Source organism: Schistocerca nitens, chromosome 1 (genome assembly GCF_023898315.1).
Source record: "Schistocerca nitens isolate TAMUIC-IGC-003100 chromosome 1, iqSchNite1.1, whole genome shotgun sequence".
In the NCBI taxonomy this organism is placed as follows: Eukaryota; Metazoa; Arthropoda; class Insecta; order Orthoptera; family Acrididae; genus Schistocerca; species Schistocerca nitens.
Window position 1 is genome coordinate 843,926,846 of NC_064614.1, and position 19,034 is coordinate 843,945,879.

The 19,034-nt window shown below is 36.5% G+C and overlaps 1 protein-coding gene across 3 annotated transcripts in view; it reads left to right on the forward strand.

Annotated features, from left to right (window-relative positions):
* LOC126263196 (steroid hormone receptor ERR1-like) overlaps window positions 1-19,034 on the forward strand; it is a 453,409-nt gene that overhangs the window by 324,317 nt on the left and 110,058 nt on the right. For all 3 annotated transcript variants that reach the window (XM_049960270.1, XM_049960261.1, XM_049960276.1), the window contains one exon: window positions 9,268-9,394. In XM_049960270.1, coding sequence (XP_049816227.1) covers window positions 9,268-9,394 — 127 coding nt within the window. The remainder of the gene's footprint in view (window positions 1-9,267; window positions 9,395-19,034) is intronic.

Genomic DNA, 19,034 nt, shown 5'->3' on the forward strand with positions numbered 1-19,034 from the left:
CATTTGTTTTAACCCAAAGTAAGTTGCTGTATTACAAATGACTTATCTAAAAAGCTAAACATATATTTTTCCTTGGATTCTAGTATACCAGGACATGTTTCCAATAATATTTTTTTCAGTCATAAATACTGAGCAGATGAAGATCACCTTATGCATGCTAACATCAAACTTGGTGGAGCAAACTGTGTTTTTCTCATTTTATTTGTCATTGTCATTTAATATACTCACTTCTGAAAGTAAGGGAGGGGTGGTTGTTCTGAATACAACATGTTATTATATTTTGAAAGTAATATAAATATTACCAGTGCCTCATAAAATTATGACAGTAATCACAAATAAATGTATAGAATTTACTCAGACTGTAATAGAATGAGGTTTAGTCTAGAGAAAGACTCAATCTGTGTGGACATGAAAATACTAACTCATAGATATTTGGCAAAACATGTGTATTTGTCAAATATGTAATTATTCAGTTTTATTGGGGGTGTTTTTGTGTTCATTAATCTTTGTAGTTGACTATAAATCATTTAAATATTGACAGGAAATTTCATCTGACTTCGAATGATATGAAGTCTGTAAGTTTTCTATGGATCTGAAATCAGCTTTATATTGTTTTGCTGGTGCTTTGTGAAATATTCTTTGTTGTAGGTGGAATAATATGTGCAATATGTATCACAGTGCAGTGAACAACTGATGCCAAAAGCTGTACAAGAACTAATCTCTCTTTTCAAAAAGTCATTGGATGGGGAAAGTTGCACATTAATCTTTGTGTGTGTGATTGTACAAACCAATGTTGAACGTGTTTCTAAAACTTCTTCACTTCTAAACAATATGGCCTTTGTATTTCATAAACACTGAGTGTCATACCCTTATAGTTTCCTGAATCTTTGCCTCGCAACAAGCGTCCACCCAGATTATTTAGATCTGTGTCTCAATGCTAATGCTTTCAAACCTCAGAACTCGAAATGAGTTTATAGATCATAATACAGTTTATTGTTACTTCCAATTTCTTACCTGCATCTTGCATCTCATCTCATATTGGATTTGTCGTAACTTTGCCTTATGTGTAATATCTATGCTTTTATCTATGTTCTACACATATTTTTCTTCTACAAATGATCTGTTCCAGGAATTGATAACTAGATGCTATTGTTTACTCAGCATTTTGTAAGGGCCCTTTTTTAATTTTTTATTTTGAATTTAATTTGTGTTGTATACATATACCAATTTTGGATGAAACACACACAGTACCTCTACCATCATATACAAATAAAGCTATTCGGCAGATGAAGTTGACACTCAACTTACATTACTACATGACATGTACCAATGTGAAACAACTAAATTTCATCTACATCAATGCCACTTTTATTCTCATTTAACAATGGGACAGTGCCTTCTTAGAATGTAAAGAAAAGTTCTTTCTCATCCTTTCAAAGGCAATTCCCACATTATACAATCCAAGATCATGTTCATTTCATATTTTCTTTCTTGAGAAATAGATGCAGTTTCCTTGTGATCAGATCTCAGTTTAAAATCATGAAAGTAAATCCATCAATTAGAAAATTCTCATTTCTTTTGAGCAATCCAAGACTGACTTGTGTAGGAAGATATATGACCTACCTGTAATTGGCATGGTCTACGTGAAGTTGCACAGTAGTGAGACTGGGCTCTCATTCAGATCCAAACCCCTGTATGGCCAACCAGGTTTAGGTTTTCTGTGGTTTCCCTGGATTTCATAAGCCAAATCTCATGATGACTTCATTGAGGAGCATGTGACCAATTTCCTTCACTCCCTCCACAAGTTCAAACTTGTACTCCATCTGTATTGACCTCATCGTTGGTGGGATGTGGCACTCTATTCTTCCTTTCTTTCTCCTTGTAATTTACACAGAAACACAAGCTCCTTGTTCCTCATTGGAACTACATTTGCACCTATACCCTACTCTACCAGTCACTCTGAATTGCATGGTGGATGGTACTTCCCATTATTCAGTATATTATTTTCCTTTCTATTCTGTTTGTATATGAAGCATAGGAAGAACGTCTGCTTAAATGCTCATGATAATCATGAATATTTCACTTCACTAGGATTAAATGTACAGTTTGAAGAAATCTGAGAACACTAAAGTTTAAGATGAAGCTTCTTCTGTCATGTATTCATTTCAGGGACCAGCTGTGCTCAAAAGTCTCAGTCACTGGTACTATCACTTGGTGTTTTGTGCTTGATCTTTATATTTTCTCGTAAAGTGTTTGCTGTGTTAATTAGACATTTGCCTGAGTTTCTCCAGTTGTACTCTGTTTCCTGTGATGGTTCCTCATTCATTTTAGCTCAAGTAGAAAAATTAACTGGCAAGATATATTACAAGATTACCTCAGGTACATTTTATTATGTAAGTGCAACTCATTAGTTATTGTTTGGGAGAAGTTAACTTCTTTTTATAGATTTGATCTTTTTATCTTGGTTAGTGTAGAAATCTAAACCTAAGACTGGGCCTGAGCAAATTAAGTGGTGGCGAATGAACACCCAGTGAAACGAGTTGATGACAGCCTCAGTAAACTTCTCCGTGAAGACCGCTCAGTCAATTGAAGATATGTGGAAAGATGCTGTGGAACAAATACATCAAGCAGCGACAAAAACACTGGGGAAAACCATACCTGGAAGAAAATACATTGATAAATAAACCTGGTGGTGGACAGCTGAAGTCAAGCAAGCAATCAGGGAGAAAAATATGGCATACAAGACTTGGTGGAACTCATGACTTGACACTGATCTCCAGAAATATTGCAACCTGAAATCAGCAGCAAAAAGAGCAGTAGCTGCAGCAAAAGACCAGTATTACCAGGCACTGTATGACCACCGTGACACACCATCAGGAGAAAATAACATCTACCATCTTGCTAAGTCACGTCACCATTTAACTCAGGACATTGGACATGTGATGCACATCGAGGAAGCTGACGCCAAACTGCTACGAGATAAACAATCTATTCTCCAGCATGGGACAGACTACTTTCATAACATCAGTAACAAAGAGTTTACACATCCACCAATTACAAGTCCTGATCCTACCTTAGGACCCATCTTCTCAATTACACCTGAGGAAGTAATGCTTGCCATTAGCAAGATGAAAAATGGAAAAGCAACTGGCCCAGCTAACCTACCAGTGGAAATCGGGAAATTGCTCTGAAAGTCTGCTTCAGAATTCCTTGCCTCACTCTTCAACCAAATCATTGCCGAAAAACAACTTCCAGAAGCATGGACAACTAGCATAACAATTCCAAACTGAAAGGGAAAAGGAGATGTGAACGATTGCTCGACTGATCGCCCTATTCGACTCCTCTGTCATACTTTAAAGATCTTTGAATGGGTACTTGATAGTATTATCTCTGTAACACCAAACCAGTGTGGATTTGTTAAGGGATGCAGCACCATCAATGCTATCCACGCCATTCGCCTTTTGATGGAAAAACAGAGAGAGAGGCAGAAAAGTGTACACATGGCATTTCTAGACCTAGAAAAGGCTTTCAATCGTATCCCACATGATCTTATTTGGCGAGCTCTTCACCGCCACGGCATCCTCGAAGAGTATTTAAGCTGGGTGCAACTTTTGTAGCGTAATTCCACTAGTGTTGTTTGGAGTACTGCTGGAATTTCTCCGCCCTTCAATATCACTGTGCGTGTTCATCAGGGTTCTGCCCTTTCACCATTGCTATTCATCCTTTGCATGGGTACAGCAATGGCTGACATACAGACTTCACATCCTCAGACCCTTCTTTATGCAGATGATGTGTTACTTGCCGACCAAGCCCGCCTTGAACTCCAGCACGAGGTTCAAACATGGAAGGACAGACTGGCTGAAAATGGACTGCACCTCAATGCCCAGAAGACAGGGTACCTAGAATGTGGCTCCCAAGCCATGGGCACCATAAGTATTGGCAAAGAAGACCTGCAGAAGACCATACATTTTAAGTACCTAGGGTCTGTTGTCACCTCACACTGCAACACAACAGTTGATACTCGAATGAGGGAGAATGCAGCTTGACTCAAGTGGAGACAGGTCACTGGAGTCCTCTGCAATAAAAAGATGCCTCAGTATCTAAAGGCAAAAGTATATAAGACCATTGTATGCCCAGCAGCAACGTATAGGACTGAGTGTCGCTCTGTGACGAAACAACACGAGCAAATGTGACACATCATGGAGATGGAGATGCTTCGATGGTCCATGTGGCTGACACGATGTGACCGTGTAAAAAATACAGACGTCTGGCAAAGGTTTAGTGTCATGCCTATCACTGACAAAGTGAGGGAAGCCCGTCTCCGCTGGTACGGCCACGTCATGAGAAAGCAAGACAACTCAGTTGCGAAAACAGAACTCCACATCAACACAGGAGGAACAAGACGACTAGGTAGACTGGCAAAGAGGTGGACTGACAGCATCAGGGGAGACGTGCACGTTGTTGGCTTAAGACCAGAAGATGTCAACGACATGGAGAAATGGAGGAAATGTAGCAAAACAGCAGACCCTGCAAATTGGGATTAATGCTTGGAAAGACAGTGTAGAAGAAAATAAATGACAGTAAAAAAAATGTATTTGCAATAACTGGAAGATATGATAGCCTTTTATAAATTGTGGTTCCTGTGTCTATTGAAAGGATGCAGAAAAGGAAAGAATGGTATTTTGCAGTGATTTTTTAAATTTGTTTTTCATTCTTAATTTATGATTCCTTTATTCTAATGTGTCTCACGTGATTTGAGATCATGAATAACTTTACAGATTAATCATTGCAAGCACTTTCACCTCCAACACTTTCCATACTACTTTATCAGTAAATAATGACATGCCTCAGAAACTAGATTATCTTTATGACGATAAGAGAATCTGTATATCTGTTTCTGCCTGGCAAATAGTCTTTTTGTTATTGGGGTGTAGTTTCATTTGGAACTACATTTTCCTTATGGTCAGTGAAGAAAGAGTCATGTGGCTCATATTCTGGCTAATCATATGTCTGTTGGCAGATTTTTTTCTGTTGTAATACCATTGTAATTTAAGTAGTCACACTGCATAATCTCCACAAAATAGTAGGCCGTTCGTGTGTTACTGCCAATTACTGCTAATGATCCCCACAATTTTATGTGGATGTAGAGACTATTCAAATTACAGTAAATGGTTTTTAGGTGTTTTAAAATGTTTTGGACCTTAAACAGCAAGTTAAATTATTTTATTGCAATGGCCCTAGATTTATAAATATTTAAGACTACATGCTGGCAAATTGCTGTTGAGGCACGCCTTACCTTCACACGTCTCAACATTTGTCGTGTCTTACATCATCATCCACTGAAAGCAACAGCATGTTAATCTAGCTTCTCAAATCTTACATGAAATTTTTAAGTTTAAATATTTGTAATCAAATATAACTTCCTCAGTTAACTACTCCCTACAGTAAATAAATTTAATCTTGGTTCATAATAAGTTTTAAAGTCTCATATGAGGTACAAATAAATCATGATATGTGGTAGCCACAAAGATCTTTGGTTCTGTTTTCTTTCCTTTAGCCTGCTTTATTCCTCCATGTGTACTTGTACAACTGATTCTGACATCAATGTTCAGCTTAAATGACTTTATTTTATTGAAGAGGTGCTATGCTTAAAATTAATTCAGATAATTAGTCTATGATACAGCAGGTAGTTGCTTTATTTTCTGGTTACAATATCACTTTAACAGAAACAGATGTAGGTAAGAAAAGCAGAAGGCCCCAAAATGTACAGAACTAAAGCAGTCTGAACCCACTTTGAAGAGTGAGACAAGTACTTGTTACACAATAGGAGTCTTGCGACTATTATCATACAATGAATAAACTTTAATTTTGTCAGTTGTAATAAAACATGAAGTTGGAGCTACAAAATTATTCTGATTTTCCACCATAGTAGCTTATACTGTGTGAAAAACTACAGTAATCATTTGTAGCTTCAACAAGTAATCCTTATTAATATTGTGATCATTCACATTGTTTACCAAGTAATTCTTATTAATTGTAGAGTATATTAAAAGCACATGTGCTGAGCAAAAACTTCCAAATTCACTTTCTTGGGAAAGTCTTCAAATAATTCAATAATTCATACATTTGTGTTATGAATTTTCTACAAGTGCAAAAAAAAGGACCAACTCCTAACTTAAAAATAATTCTTTTGCCTCCTTAAAAATATCAGATTGTTGATTATGAGAAGAAAGATTTTCAGAAATTTCTAACTATGTAACTTTTCTTTAGCTGCAGAAATCTCATACGCAAGGTGGATAACCAACAGCATTTGCAGAATAGCTAATCAAATTTGATTCAGTTGTATTTTCAAAGTGATGGCTTCATCTTCATTTCCAATGGTAATTTGAAATGAAATTTTAAATATAAAATGATCAGAAAGCCAGCATATGAGAACAGTTTAAGAAGTTCTCAAGCCAACAAAACCTTCATTATAGACACAGTAAAATAATCCGAACTTTATATCTTGTACATTCCATCATATTCATGTGTTTGCAGAAATGTTACTTGAGACTGAAAAAATGGTACATGCTACACTGTAAAATGTCATTTAAAGTAGAGACATTACAACAAAAGATGTTGAGCCTTCAGTGTTGATTGGTAAAATTTTATGAATTAATTGCAGATGTCATTGCAAGTATATTTTGGTTGGGAAATCATCCACATCTTGTAATTATAGCAGATGGTTGTGTATTTAAATAGATACTTGGCGTTTTGAACACATCAGTAGTGTATATTTTGTGGAAAAAATTAGAGCCTGTAGTCACAATCCTATCACTTCGCTAATAAGCATATTCTTAAGAAATATTTAATTCTACTTGTTAACAGTAAAAGGCACCTTGCTTTGTCACAAAACAAAACAATTTTTATGAAGATAAAGAGTGCCAAATATTTAGGCAGTTATGTTCTAGGAACTGGGTATTTTTCCATAACCATGATCACTGATCTTCGCACTATCAATTTTTCAGCTAGACTATTTCCATGTGTTGCCCTATTTTCTCTGTCCATGCCTTTATCCCTCCACGTTGCTGCAACTTCAATTTTCAGCTATCGATGTTGTATGTTCTAGTCTCAGTTTCCCTGTGAAATTACTTATTGTTTCATGTTATACTGAATTTACCAGTACTCAGTGCCTAGTATGTGATTTCATCTTGCTTCTCCTTCAGTAAGAACATGACCATTGTAGGATGTAAGTTCTGCCAATTATGTAACTTTTTTTCCAAGGTCCCAAACATATTTCAGCACCACTGTGCCATCATCAGTGGGTTTCCGTTTTATTTAATCTTTACACTTGGTGTGCATGATTTTTCAGGACCACTTGTGTATTATTTATTACAGGTAGCTTGTCAAGCTTGCATGCGGCAAGCCCTTTTATTCTCAGCATCATGGTGAGGTGTTGTGATGCACAAATAAATATAACATGTATTTTCACAAATAAGGTCGTAAAAGCATTTTGCATTTCACCAAAACACAGTACAATTACAATTATACTCATCTTAGCCTTTCGGATGCAAGTGTGTAATGATAGTGTTGGTTTTTGACACCAACTTATTTGTCCCATAGGATTTGAATAAGAATTTGATTAGTGTCATGATTTATATTTTCCCTCCTCCCCCTCCTTCAGCCACATTAAAGATTTCAAGAACATGAAGTTGTCATAACACAGCTCCATGGTTTTGACAGTGCTCTGCTACATTGTATTAGATGTTTGCATTACAGGTAGTTTCTGTGGATATCTATATCCTAGATGATGGTTTTGTGTTTGACAGAGTATAAGAACCAGCTGCCATGATGTTTCTGATTACCCTCATGATTATGAAAATGTAATCTGTGTGTCTGCATTAAATGAGCAATAGTGATGAACTCTTTCTCACGTGATTGTTGTTCAGTTTAATACACTATAAGTACTCAGCACCTTCCTTCCAACAGGCGTCATCTTGTTTATACCCTATCACATATTCTGAAAAGAAATAATCATCGATTTTTGCACTTCAGACTCTTTTTCTCTATTATGGTAGCTTCCATTCATGTCACTTTCTAGCATTTTGCATCCACTATTCATGTAAAAGATTGTGACTATAGGTAACGTTTTTACCTGATCATTACACTTTGAAAATGTGATTAATTTTAAGATAGTGCCATCAGTGGTTAAATAATATGTACTCTCTTCTCCCCGCCTCTCTCTCTCTCTCTCTCTCTCTCTCTCTCTCTCTCTCTCTCTCTCACACACACACACACACACACACACACACACACACACACACTGTCTCATTGGCATGGAGTTGCCACAATAGTGTTGCAGCAAACTTTCTATGAAACATAAACTGCTAAGTGTTTTAGATATCCCTGGACAATATAGTGCTTTATGCTATGAAACATCAGACAGCTACAATTGTATTGTTCAAAGTTTTTGTGAAGTTTTCTGTTATTTTCTACTGTGTGTTTTTTAACTGATATTATTTATTTTAAGTATCTGAGGCTATAAGAGATATAGCTGTAAATGGACTGTAAAACCTAAAATGAGTCACCAACGCGATGATGTAATAAAACTGCCCATTGAGATGACCAATGAGTATGCTCAAAAATAAACATTAAATCTAGCAACTACCAATCTCTTATTTCTGAGAAAAAAGAATATGAGTAACAGCAATGTGAGGGAAATCAAATCTCAAGTATTCCAGAAGGAAGCCATATGTAGATGAGAAAGTGAGAGTAAACAAGGAAAAAGTGGCAAGATATGGTATTCAGAAGTCTGAGGAAATAATTCTCCTTCGTTGAGATTCTGAGTACATGTGATTTAAAAGAAGGAAGACTTGGAAAATTTGGAGAGATAAAAGATTACTTGAAGATTTACACTGAATGGCAGGGAAGGATAGTGTAAGAGAAGGAAAGAATATAAGTAAGAAAATGATGAGGGGTATAAGAGAGTAAATATGATGGGAGATGTGGAAGAGAGATAAATGGAGAAGAAGGGAGGGACAAGTGATATGAGTGTAAAAGAAAGAACTTTGCTATCATGCGAAGTAGTCATTTGTAAAAACATTAAAGTTTATATTATTTGTACATACAACATTTTTTATCCTTACTCATTATAGTTTCTCCATTTTGAGAAGGAAATAGTAAAAAGCCTTACCTACTCTTTTAGATGGTGCAAATTATGAAGTAGAGGGGAAAAGTATGAACTGTAACTTGTATTTTGGGCATTATTATGCTGATTATTTTTCACAGGAGGGCATGAAGGAGGAGGATCTTCCAAGAAGACTATGCTTAGTTTGTGGAGATACAGCATCAGGGTTCCACTACGGTGTTGCCTCTTGTGAGGCGTGCAAGGCTTTCTTCAAGAGAACAATTCAAGGTTATAATTTTTATTAAATTTAACATTATGTTGTGAAGCATTAACCCAATTTTTAGATCTGAATTAAATCCATCATAACAATCTGTAACTTAAGAACTGAGGTACATGTGAACTTAGGCAGAATGATTCTTGTGATTTGTGAGGACGATTAGTTGTTAATAACATACAATAATTTTTGTTATGGAGTATGTAAGTGATGTTTCCTGCATGACTGTTTCTGATCAATCATTTTTTAGAGTCAGCCATCATATTTTAAGAAAAGTATTGTGGAGGCATAATGGTGATTTATTATCTAAATTAGGCATACAAATTTGTAGTTAATTATTTTCGGAGTTCTTATGTATAAAGTAATAATCTACCTTTGTGTATGGGTGCAATTAAGTACAATATTATGGTAATCCATGAGTGAATTATGTTCAAGATAAGAAAGCATAATAATTAACACTTTGAAGTAGGAATTTTCTTGAACATGCATGATAACCAAGAAGATAGTTCTGGGATTAAAGGTAACCTTTAGTAGGGGTGCAATTAAGTACAATATTATGGTAATCCATGAGTGAATTATGTTCAAGATAAGAAAGCATAATAATTAACTCTTTGAAGTAGGAATTTTCTTGAGCATACATGATGACCAAGACGATAGTTCTGGGATTAAAGGTAATCTTTAGTGTGGGAAAATCATGATTGGTAGAGATGAAATTTTTGGCCCTAAAATATTTGGTGTAATTTTACCAAAAACATGTTTTTGCAGCAAGAATGAAAAACCAGCTATCATTCTTCATAAAAGCACTTCATTTACAAATGTGCTGTGAACAGCATTTCTTTGCGCATATGTACCTGTGTCCTCCTATAGTGTGATGGAATATATTTGTTTAATCAACTATCATTTATTATAAAATTACAATTTAAAATGAACATTGGAGATAGAAGCAATGACATACCATTTAGGTGTATAGATACTGGTAATCATTATTGACTGTTATAAATGAAAATTATTAAAAACCAAGGGCATCATTTTGATTCACGTAAAGCTTAATATGTGAGAATGGTAGAGAAATAAATATTGTGAATTTACTTCAACAATAGCTAGAGAATTTAGAATTAAACCATCAAGTTATATCTTATTGCAACATTCTATATAAAATCATGAATGGATAGATATTGAAAGGGACGCAAAGAAAATTTATCTCTTTAATCATACATCATCATATTAAATTTTTGAGACTGGCTAATTAGTGAACATACTCTTAGTGACTTGGTAACAAAATAACAAAAGGACTCTGTGGAAAACCCTTGCCAGAAGAAGGGACAGGTTAGTGGGACATCTGCTACAACATGTGGGAATAGTCGTAGAAGGGAGAGTAGAGGGGAAAATAGTAAGGGCAGACAAAGACTGGCATACAAAAAATAGAGTAGATGTAATGAGACAAAAAGATAAGAAAATATGGAGTACAAGATCTAACAGACTGATGACTTATAAAAGTCAACTTCTACAAACACAAAGGACTAAATAAATTATATAAAAAAATTATTTTACCGTTTATGCTACAGAGCTGTGATTTAAATACAAAAACCAAATTTGAAATTCAGAACCACCATCTGTTGCTAGATGTGAAAGCATAGTACTGGGCTGCAGTATTACGTGCCATGACTGTATGCTTACTTAATAAAATGCTCATAAGCAAACCTGATAATAAAATATACAAAGAACTAATCATATAATATTGCAATATGGCATCTAAATCTTTCAAAATTTATAGGACAAACAGAATAAGAAGCTACTATTAAGTGCAAATTACACAAAGTAGAAAAATGTTATCAAAAATTGAAACAGTATAATATATCATTGAATTATAACTGTTATACAGATGAATGGTGTATTGTATGCTAGACAGAAAAGGGAGGGTTACGCACTTCTAGAGGTTGTAGAGGGGCCTTAATAGATCAAGTTTTACATAGGAACCCATGTTCTGAAATGATTTGTTTCCATGTTACAAGGAAAGCAAAATGTACAGATTTCATTCTTATTTACTGTGATGTTACAACAGCTGTTCGATATGATGATCACTAAGTTTGGTGCACACATTGTATCTGTGCAATAAGTTTGCATAAATTGTGTCCAACATGTTTGGTGTATGGTTAATCACTTCTTTCGCAGCCATGATCCATACAAACAGGTCTTTCTCTGACTGAACAGGGGTTTCATAAACAAGACTCTTCATGTGGCCCCACAAGAAAAAGTCTGAAGGTGTTAACTGTGGAGATTCGGTTGATCAAGCAAGTGGTCTACCTGAACCGATCCATCTGTCCCCTAGACTATGCTCAAATGGTTTCGGACACAAATTGCAAAATGCATTGCCATGCCATCACGCTGGAACCACAGTTCATGTTGAATGTCCAATGACATATCTTGCAAAAAGTCTATCAGCACTTGTTGCAGGAATATCAAGTACCTGCCACCCATTAGGTGGGGAGGAAGGATGGACAGCCCAATCACACGACCATCCCAAATGTGGCTGTTTTGAGTGTTCAAAACATTTTCCCTGTTGAAATGTGCTTCATTGGTGAACAAAATTTGCCTTGGAAACTGAGGAAAATCCACACTGTTGTTTAAAAACCAAGTACATAACTGACATATGATGCAAAATCTGCCAGGTGCATGGTGTGTATCTTTTGAGGGTGATACAAGTAGAGTTCCTGTTAATGCATAACATGCTAGACAGACAAGTGAGACACATATAAGTGATGTGCAATGGCTTGAGTGCTTATCAATGGGTTCCATTCAACTTGTTGAAGCACATTCTCTTCCAATATGGCATTGTGCCGCCTTTGTGGGTCATCAGTTTGCTCTATCACTGAGAATTTCCCACTTTTCCACAGCCATTGTTCTGCTCTGGCAAACATAGGATGAGATTAGTCACACAATTTGGAAAGTACTTGTGGTACAGGTGTTGTGCTTCTCTTCCATTACGGTGAGCTTCACCATAAATTAACACTATATTTGTGTACTCTGTGAAAACATACTTGGGCATCTTGTAATTGCAGTACTAATGATCGTAATGTTAACTGACACATCAGAGGAAGAATGAAAACAAGGCAGATGCAAACAGAGGACATCACATGACATCATGTCATCATACGATCCATGGATGTGAGTAGCCTACCATAACAGGCAAACTACTTAAGAAACATCTAGTGTATGATAAAGTAGCTCTTGAGTTCATTGTAACATGGAAACAAACCATTTCCAAACATGGGTTTGTGTTTAAAATGTGACCGATTAAGTCCCCTCCATAACCTCTACAAGTGTGCAACATGAATTATGAAACACCCTGTATATCTGGTTCTACAACCCTCATGTTTATTCATTTGTATAAAGGTAAATTAGAGCAAAATATAGTTTCGTCTCATCATTGTAATGTTGATAACTAAGGAAAAGAGCATTAAACTGCACCCAGCAGAACTGAAACAATATGAAGAATAGAGGTGGTGCCATCTATAGGAAAAACTATAATAATTTCAAAACAGTTGACGTGACTACCTTTTTTAACCTAAAACTATAAGAAAGTTGTTGTTGTTGTTTTAGTCTTGAGTCTACAGACTGGTTTGATGCAGCTCTCCACACTAGTCCACCCAGTGCAAGCCCTTCATCTATGAGTAACTACTGCAGCCTACATCACTTTGAATCTGCTTACTATAATCATGCCTACATTTCCCTCTACAATTCCCCTCCCCCTCCTCCCTTACCCCAGCACTTCCTTCCATTACCAAACTAACAATTCCTTGTTGCATCAGTATGTGTCCTGTGAACCAATCCCTTCTTTTAATCAAGTTGTGCTATAAATTTCTTTTTTCCCCAGTTTGCTTTGGTCCATCCTCATTGGTTATTTAATCTATCCATCTGTTCTTCAGCATTCTTCTGTAGCACCACTTTTCAAGGGCTTCTATTCTTTCTTGTTTGAGTTTCTTATCATCCTAGTTTTACTTCTGTACAGGGCAACACCCTAGACAAAATAACTTTTATAAAAGACTTCATAACATCTAAATTTATATTTGATGTTAACAGATTTTTTCATTTTCAGAAATGCTTATATTGCTGTAGCTGGTCTACATTTTATATCCTCTGTATTCTGACATCATTTATTTTGCTGCCCAGACACCAAACCTTATTTACTACCTTCAGTTTCCCATTTCCTCATGTAATTCCCTCGACATCACCTGATTTAATTTGAGTATATTCCATTGCACTTCTTTTATTTTTGTTAACATTCATCATATATTCTCTTTTCAAGGCGCTATCAAATCTGTTCAGTTGCTCTTACAAGTCCTTTACTGTCCATGACAGAATGTCATTAGCATCTACATCTGCATCTACATGATTACTCTGCAGTTCACAGTTAAGTCTCTGGCAGGGGATTCATCGAACCACCTACAATGCATATCTCTAATATTCCACTCTCAAACAGCACATGGGAAAAACAAACACTTATGTCTTTCTGTATGAGCCCTGATTTTTCTTATTTTATTATGATGATCATTTCTCCAATGTAGGTGGGTGCCAATGAAAAATTTTTGCACTCTGAGGAGAAAGGTGGTTATTGAAATTTCATGAGAAGTTCCTGCCGCAGCAAAATATGCATTTGTTTTAATGACTGCCACCTCAATCTATATATCATATCCATGGCAATCTCTCTCCTACTTTACAATAATACAAAATTAAATGCCTGTTTTTGAGCTTTTATGATTTCTCTGTCAATCCTATCTGATGCAGATAACATACTACACAGCAGTACTTGAGAAGAATGGGGACAAGCGTAGTTTAAGCCTGCTCTTTAGTAGACCTGTTACATTTTCAAAGTGCTCTGCCAATAAATCACCGTCTTTGCGTTGCTTTCGCCACAGCATTTTCAATGCAGTCATTCCAATTTAAATAATTCATTATTGCAAGCCCTAAGTATTTAGTTCAGTTTACAGCCTTTAGATTTGTGTGATTTATCACTAAATGAAAAGTTAGTGGATTCCTTTTAGTGCTCATGGGAATGATGTCACACTTATCATTATTTAGAGTCAATTTCCACTTTTATACCATACAGATATCATGTCTCAATCATTCTGCAGTTCAGTTTGGTCATCTGATGACTTTTCAAGATGGTAAATGACAGCATCATCTGCAAACAATCTGAAGGGACTGTTCAGATTGTCTCCTAAACTGTTTATGTAGATCAGGAAAGCAGAGAGCCTGTAATACTTCATTATACAGTGCCAGATATTACTTCCATTTTACTTGATGATTTTCCATTGATTACTATGTACTGTGACTTTTCTGACTGGAAATCATGAATCCAGTCCCACAACAGAAATGATACTCCATAGGCATGCTATTTGATTAGAAGTAAATGGTGTCAAAAGCCTTCTGGATATCTAAAAATGTGGATTCAATTTGATTTCTCCTGTCGATAGCACACATTACTTTATGAGAATAAGAAGCTAGCTGTGTTTCACAAGAATGATATTTTCTGAATTCGTGCTGGCTGTTTGTCAATAAATCATTTTCTTTGAGGTAATTCATCATGTTTGAGCACATTATACTGCAAACTAACATTAGTGATATGGATGTGTAATTCAGCAGATTACTCCTATTTCCTCTCTGGGGTATTGGTCTGCCTCATGCAACTTTCCAGTCTCTGAGTACGGATCTTTCCACTACCAAGTGGTTGTATGCGATTGCCAAGTGTGGAGCTATTGTATCAGCATACTCTGAAAGGAACCTGAGTGTTTTGCAATCTGGTCCAGAGGCCATGCCTTTATTAAGTGATGTAAGCTGCTTCGCTACACTGAGGATATCTACTTCTAAGTTACTCATGTTGGCAGTTGTTCTTGATTTGAATTCTGGAATATTTATTTTGTCTTCTTTTGGGAAGGAATTTCAAAAAATCATGTATAGTAACTCTGCCTTAGTGGAAGTGTCATCAATAACATCACCATTGTTATTGTGCAGTGAAGATATTAATTGGGTATAGCCACTGATGTAATTTAAATACAACCAGAATATCTTTGGGTTTTCTACCAGATTTAAAGACAGAGTTTCATTGTGGAAATGGTTAAATGCCTCTCACATTAAAATTTATGCTACATTTTGAGCTTCAGTAAAACTTCACCAAATTTGGGGATTTTGTGTTCTATTAAATTTGGCCTCTCTCTCTCTCTCTAATCAATGAGCTCTGAAATTGGGGCATGGATCAGAATGCAAAAAAGGTCAGATTATCAGAATGTACAGAAAAATACAGATTTACATTAAAATAAACAATCTCTGACCTAAAAGGTGATACTGTATGTCCATGTATAAAGCATTGCAATAAGCTACATAAAAGCTGTTGTTGTTATTACATATTGAAAAAGAGCAATACTGCACAGTATATATGTATATAGATTTTTGTGTAGCAAATGAAATTCTAAACTTAGCTGCACTATTCCTCCATGTCTTGATCCACAAAATGTCCATAAGTGTTGTAGGTGAGTTCTGTTCAATGTGCTGTAGGGCAATATCAAAAGTGCTCTTGGTATCGATGTGTGAAATCTGGGTGTGGGGTTCATCATCATCACTGTCTGAGTCCTTGTTCACAGTTTCTTCACAATTCTTTTACAAAGCAGCAGCAACAGTCCTTGAGCTCTTCGCTGTTTTTATAGTCTTTGTCATATTGGGCAATCCACTCCTCAACCTCACTGGCAGGGACATTCAGTTATACAGTTTGTAGATCTTCAATGTTTTCTTGCATGTTAATATTTTGCTCACCTTTAATCTGCTGATTTTTGGTCATAACATCCAGCCAAACCTTACACCAAGATGTCTGCAGTTTGTCAGGTTTTAGTTCCTCCAACGCTGAGAGATTTCATAGCTTCAAGTACATTACAATCCTTCTTGGGACTTTCTAAAATTGAGCTGATTTTCTGTGATACCACCTCTTTAACCATTCTATCACTCCCTGCATTGCTATCCACGATTCCCTGTATGCCCTGAACAGTGTGGATGCTCGGTGACCTTCGTCTGGACTCCAGGCCACTTTGGGATCCCAGGGAATGAACTCACTGATAGCCTGGCCACCTGATTTTTGAGATTGGTATTATGGAAACAGAACTTCGATCAGTATTACACTGTCAAGTTTTAGGTGCCCATGGAATGGCTCACTCTAACTTCAATGAACTACAGGTGATAAAGGAGACTTTAAATCTGTTGAGGTCCTTCATGAGGTCTCTCACAAGGACTCTACTGTCCTTTTCTGGCTTCACATCGGCCATACTAGGCTGACTCATGGTCACCTCCTCCATAGTGAGGAAACATCCCACTGTCAGTATAGCTCCTGTTTGACAGTGTTCACATTTTGGTGGACTGCCCCAACATAGTCACACTGTGACAGACTCATAATCTCCCTGACTTGTTACCCCTGGTGTTAGGAGACAATGCCCCGGCAGCTGACTTAGTTTACATTTTATTTGTTAAACAGGCCTTTACCACTCTAAGGGAGACCCACTTAACCTTGTCAGCCCATGTAGGCGTCGGCAGAACACTCTGTTGCCTCCTCTGCCAAGACCAGGGATTCCACTGTACTTTGTGTTTATTTTTGGTGGGTTTGGACATTATGGTACTCAGGTTAGCCATAACAACCTTGTGGTCACCAATCCTTGTATCTGTCATGATGTTCCCTATTTGGTCAGGATATTTGTTGCTAAGAGCTCAAGTACGTTTTCACAGCCATTTACACTTTGAGTGGGCTGCTGAACTAATTGTTCCATTTCGTTTTCTGAGTAGGCATTCAGTAAGATTTTGGATGACATTTTATGTCTACCACTGACTTTAAACATAAATTTTCACCAACCTATCGAGAGTAAACTGAAGTCACCACAAACAATTAATTGTATGACTGGGGTGCCTATTTGAAATGAGACTCAAGTTTTCTTTGAAATGTTCAGCAACTGTATCATTTGAGTTGGGGGTCAGTAAAAGAAACCAATTATAAATTTATTCTGATTGTCAAGTAAAACCTCGACCCACACTGGAGAACTGTCTACCACAATTTCACTGGAAGGTAAACTATTTCTGAAAACAATAAACAGTCCAACAACAACAGTATTTAATCCATCCTTTCTGCACATGGTTCCTTCAATTGTAAAAATTTCAGGTAAACTTATTTCCAGCTTTAGCCAGCTTTCTGCACCTACAAAGATTTGAGTTCTACATCTACATCTACATCTACATCTACACATGTGCGGATACTCTGCAGATCTTAACTTAAGTGCCTGGCAGAGGTTTCATCAAACCACCTTCTCAATAATTCTTGTTATTCCAATCTCAAACAGCATGTGGAAAAAGCTAACACCTATATATGTCCATGTGAGCTCTGAGTCCCCTTATTTTATTATGATGATCATTTCTCCCTATGTAGGTTGGCATCAAAAAAATACTTTTGCATTTGGAGGAGAAAGTTGGTGATCGAAATTTCATGAGAAGATTCTGTCACAATGAAAAATGCCTTTGCTTTAATGATGGCCACTCCAAATCCTGTATCATGCCAGTGACACTCTCTCCCCTATTTCTTGATAATACAAAATGTGCTGCTCTTCTTTGAACTTTCTCAATGTACTCTGTTAATCCTATCTGGTAAGGATCCCACAGTGCACAGCTACTCCAAAAGACGACAGACAGTCATAGTTTAGGCAGTCTCTTTAGTAGATACATTGCATCTTCTAAGTGTTCTGCCAGCAAGACGCAGTATTTGGTTCACCTTCCCCGCAACATTTTCTGTGCTTTCCAATTTAAGTTGTTCATAATTGTAATTCCTAGGTATCTAGTTGAATTTATGGCCTTTAGATTTGACTGATTTGTCATGTAACTAAAGTTTAATGTTTTAATTTTAGTACTCATGTGGATGACCTCACGCTTTTCATTATTTAGGGTCAATTGCCAATTTTTGCACCATGTGTATATCTTTTCTAAATCGTTTTGCAATTTGTTTTGATCTTCTGGTGAATCTACTAGACAATAAATGACAGCATCATCTGCAAACAACCTAACACGGCTGCTCAGATTGTCTCCTAAACCATTTATATAGATATCGAACAGCAGAGGGCCTATAATGCTTTCTATTAGTACCTGGAGCTCTGGTTCTTTCCCATCACACTTGCAGCAGTTTAGATCTATAATATTGGTTGTTGCTATCTCTCTCTTCGTCCAGTGTTTGTCCTGCACCCTATTAAACTGAAGCCCATTTTGCACTTTCCCGAGACCAAACTTCAAAGATTTCATTTCTTTTTCCCCAAATTTTAATTTCCAAATTTCTCCTTCATTTCCTTTGCAGCTTGCTCAATGTACAGTTTGAGTAAAATGGGGCATAGGCTACAACCCTGCCCCACTCTATTCTCAAATACTGCTTCCCTTTCATGTTCTTCTCTCCTATAACTGCAGTTTGATTTCTGTACAAGTTTTAATTAATCTTTCACTCTGTGTTTTATTTCCGCTACCTTCAGAGCTTCAAAGATTGTGTTACTTGCCTTGCATGTTCCTACATTTCCTGACCCCAAGCTGACCTACACTTCAGCACCTGCCTTCTTTGGAATTATTATATTCTTCTTGAAGTATGTAGGT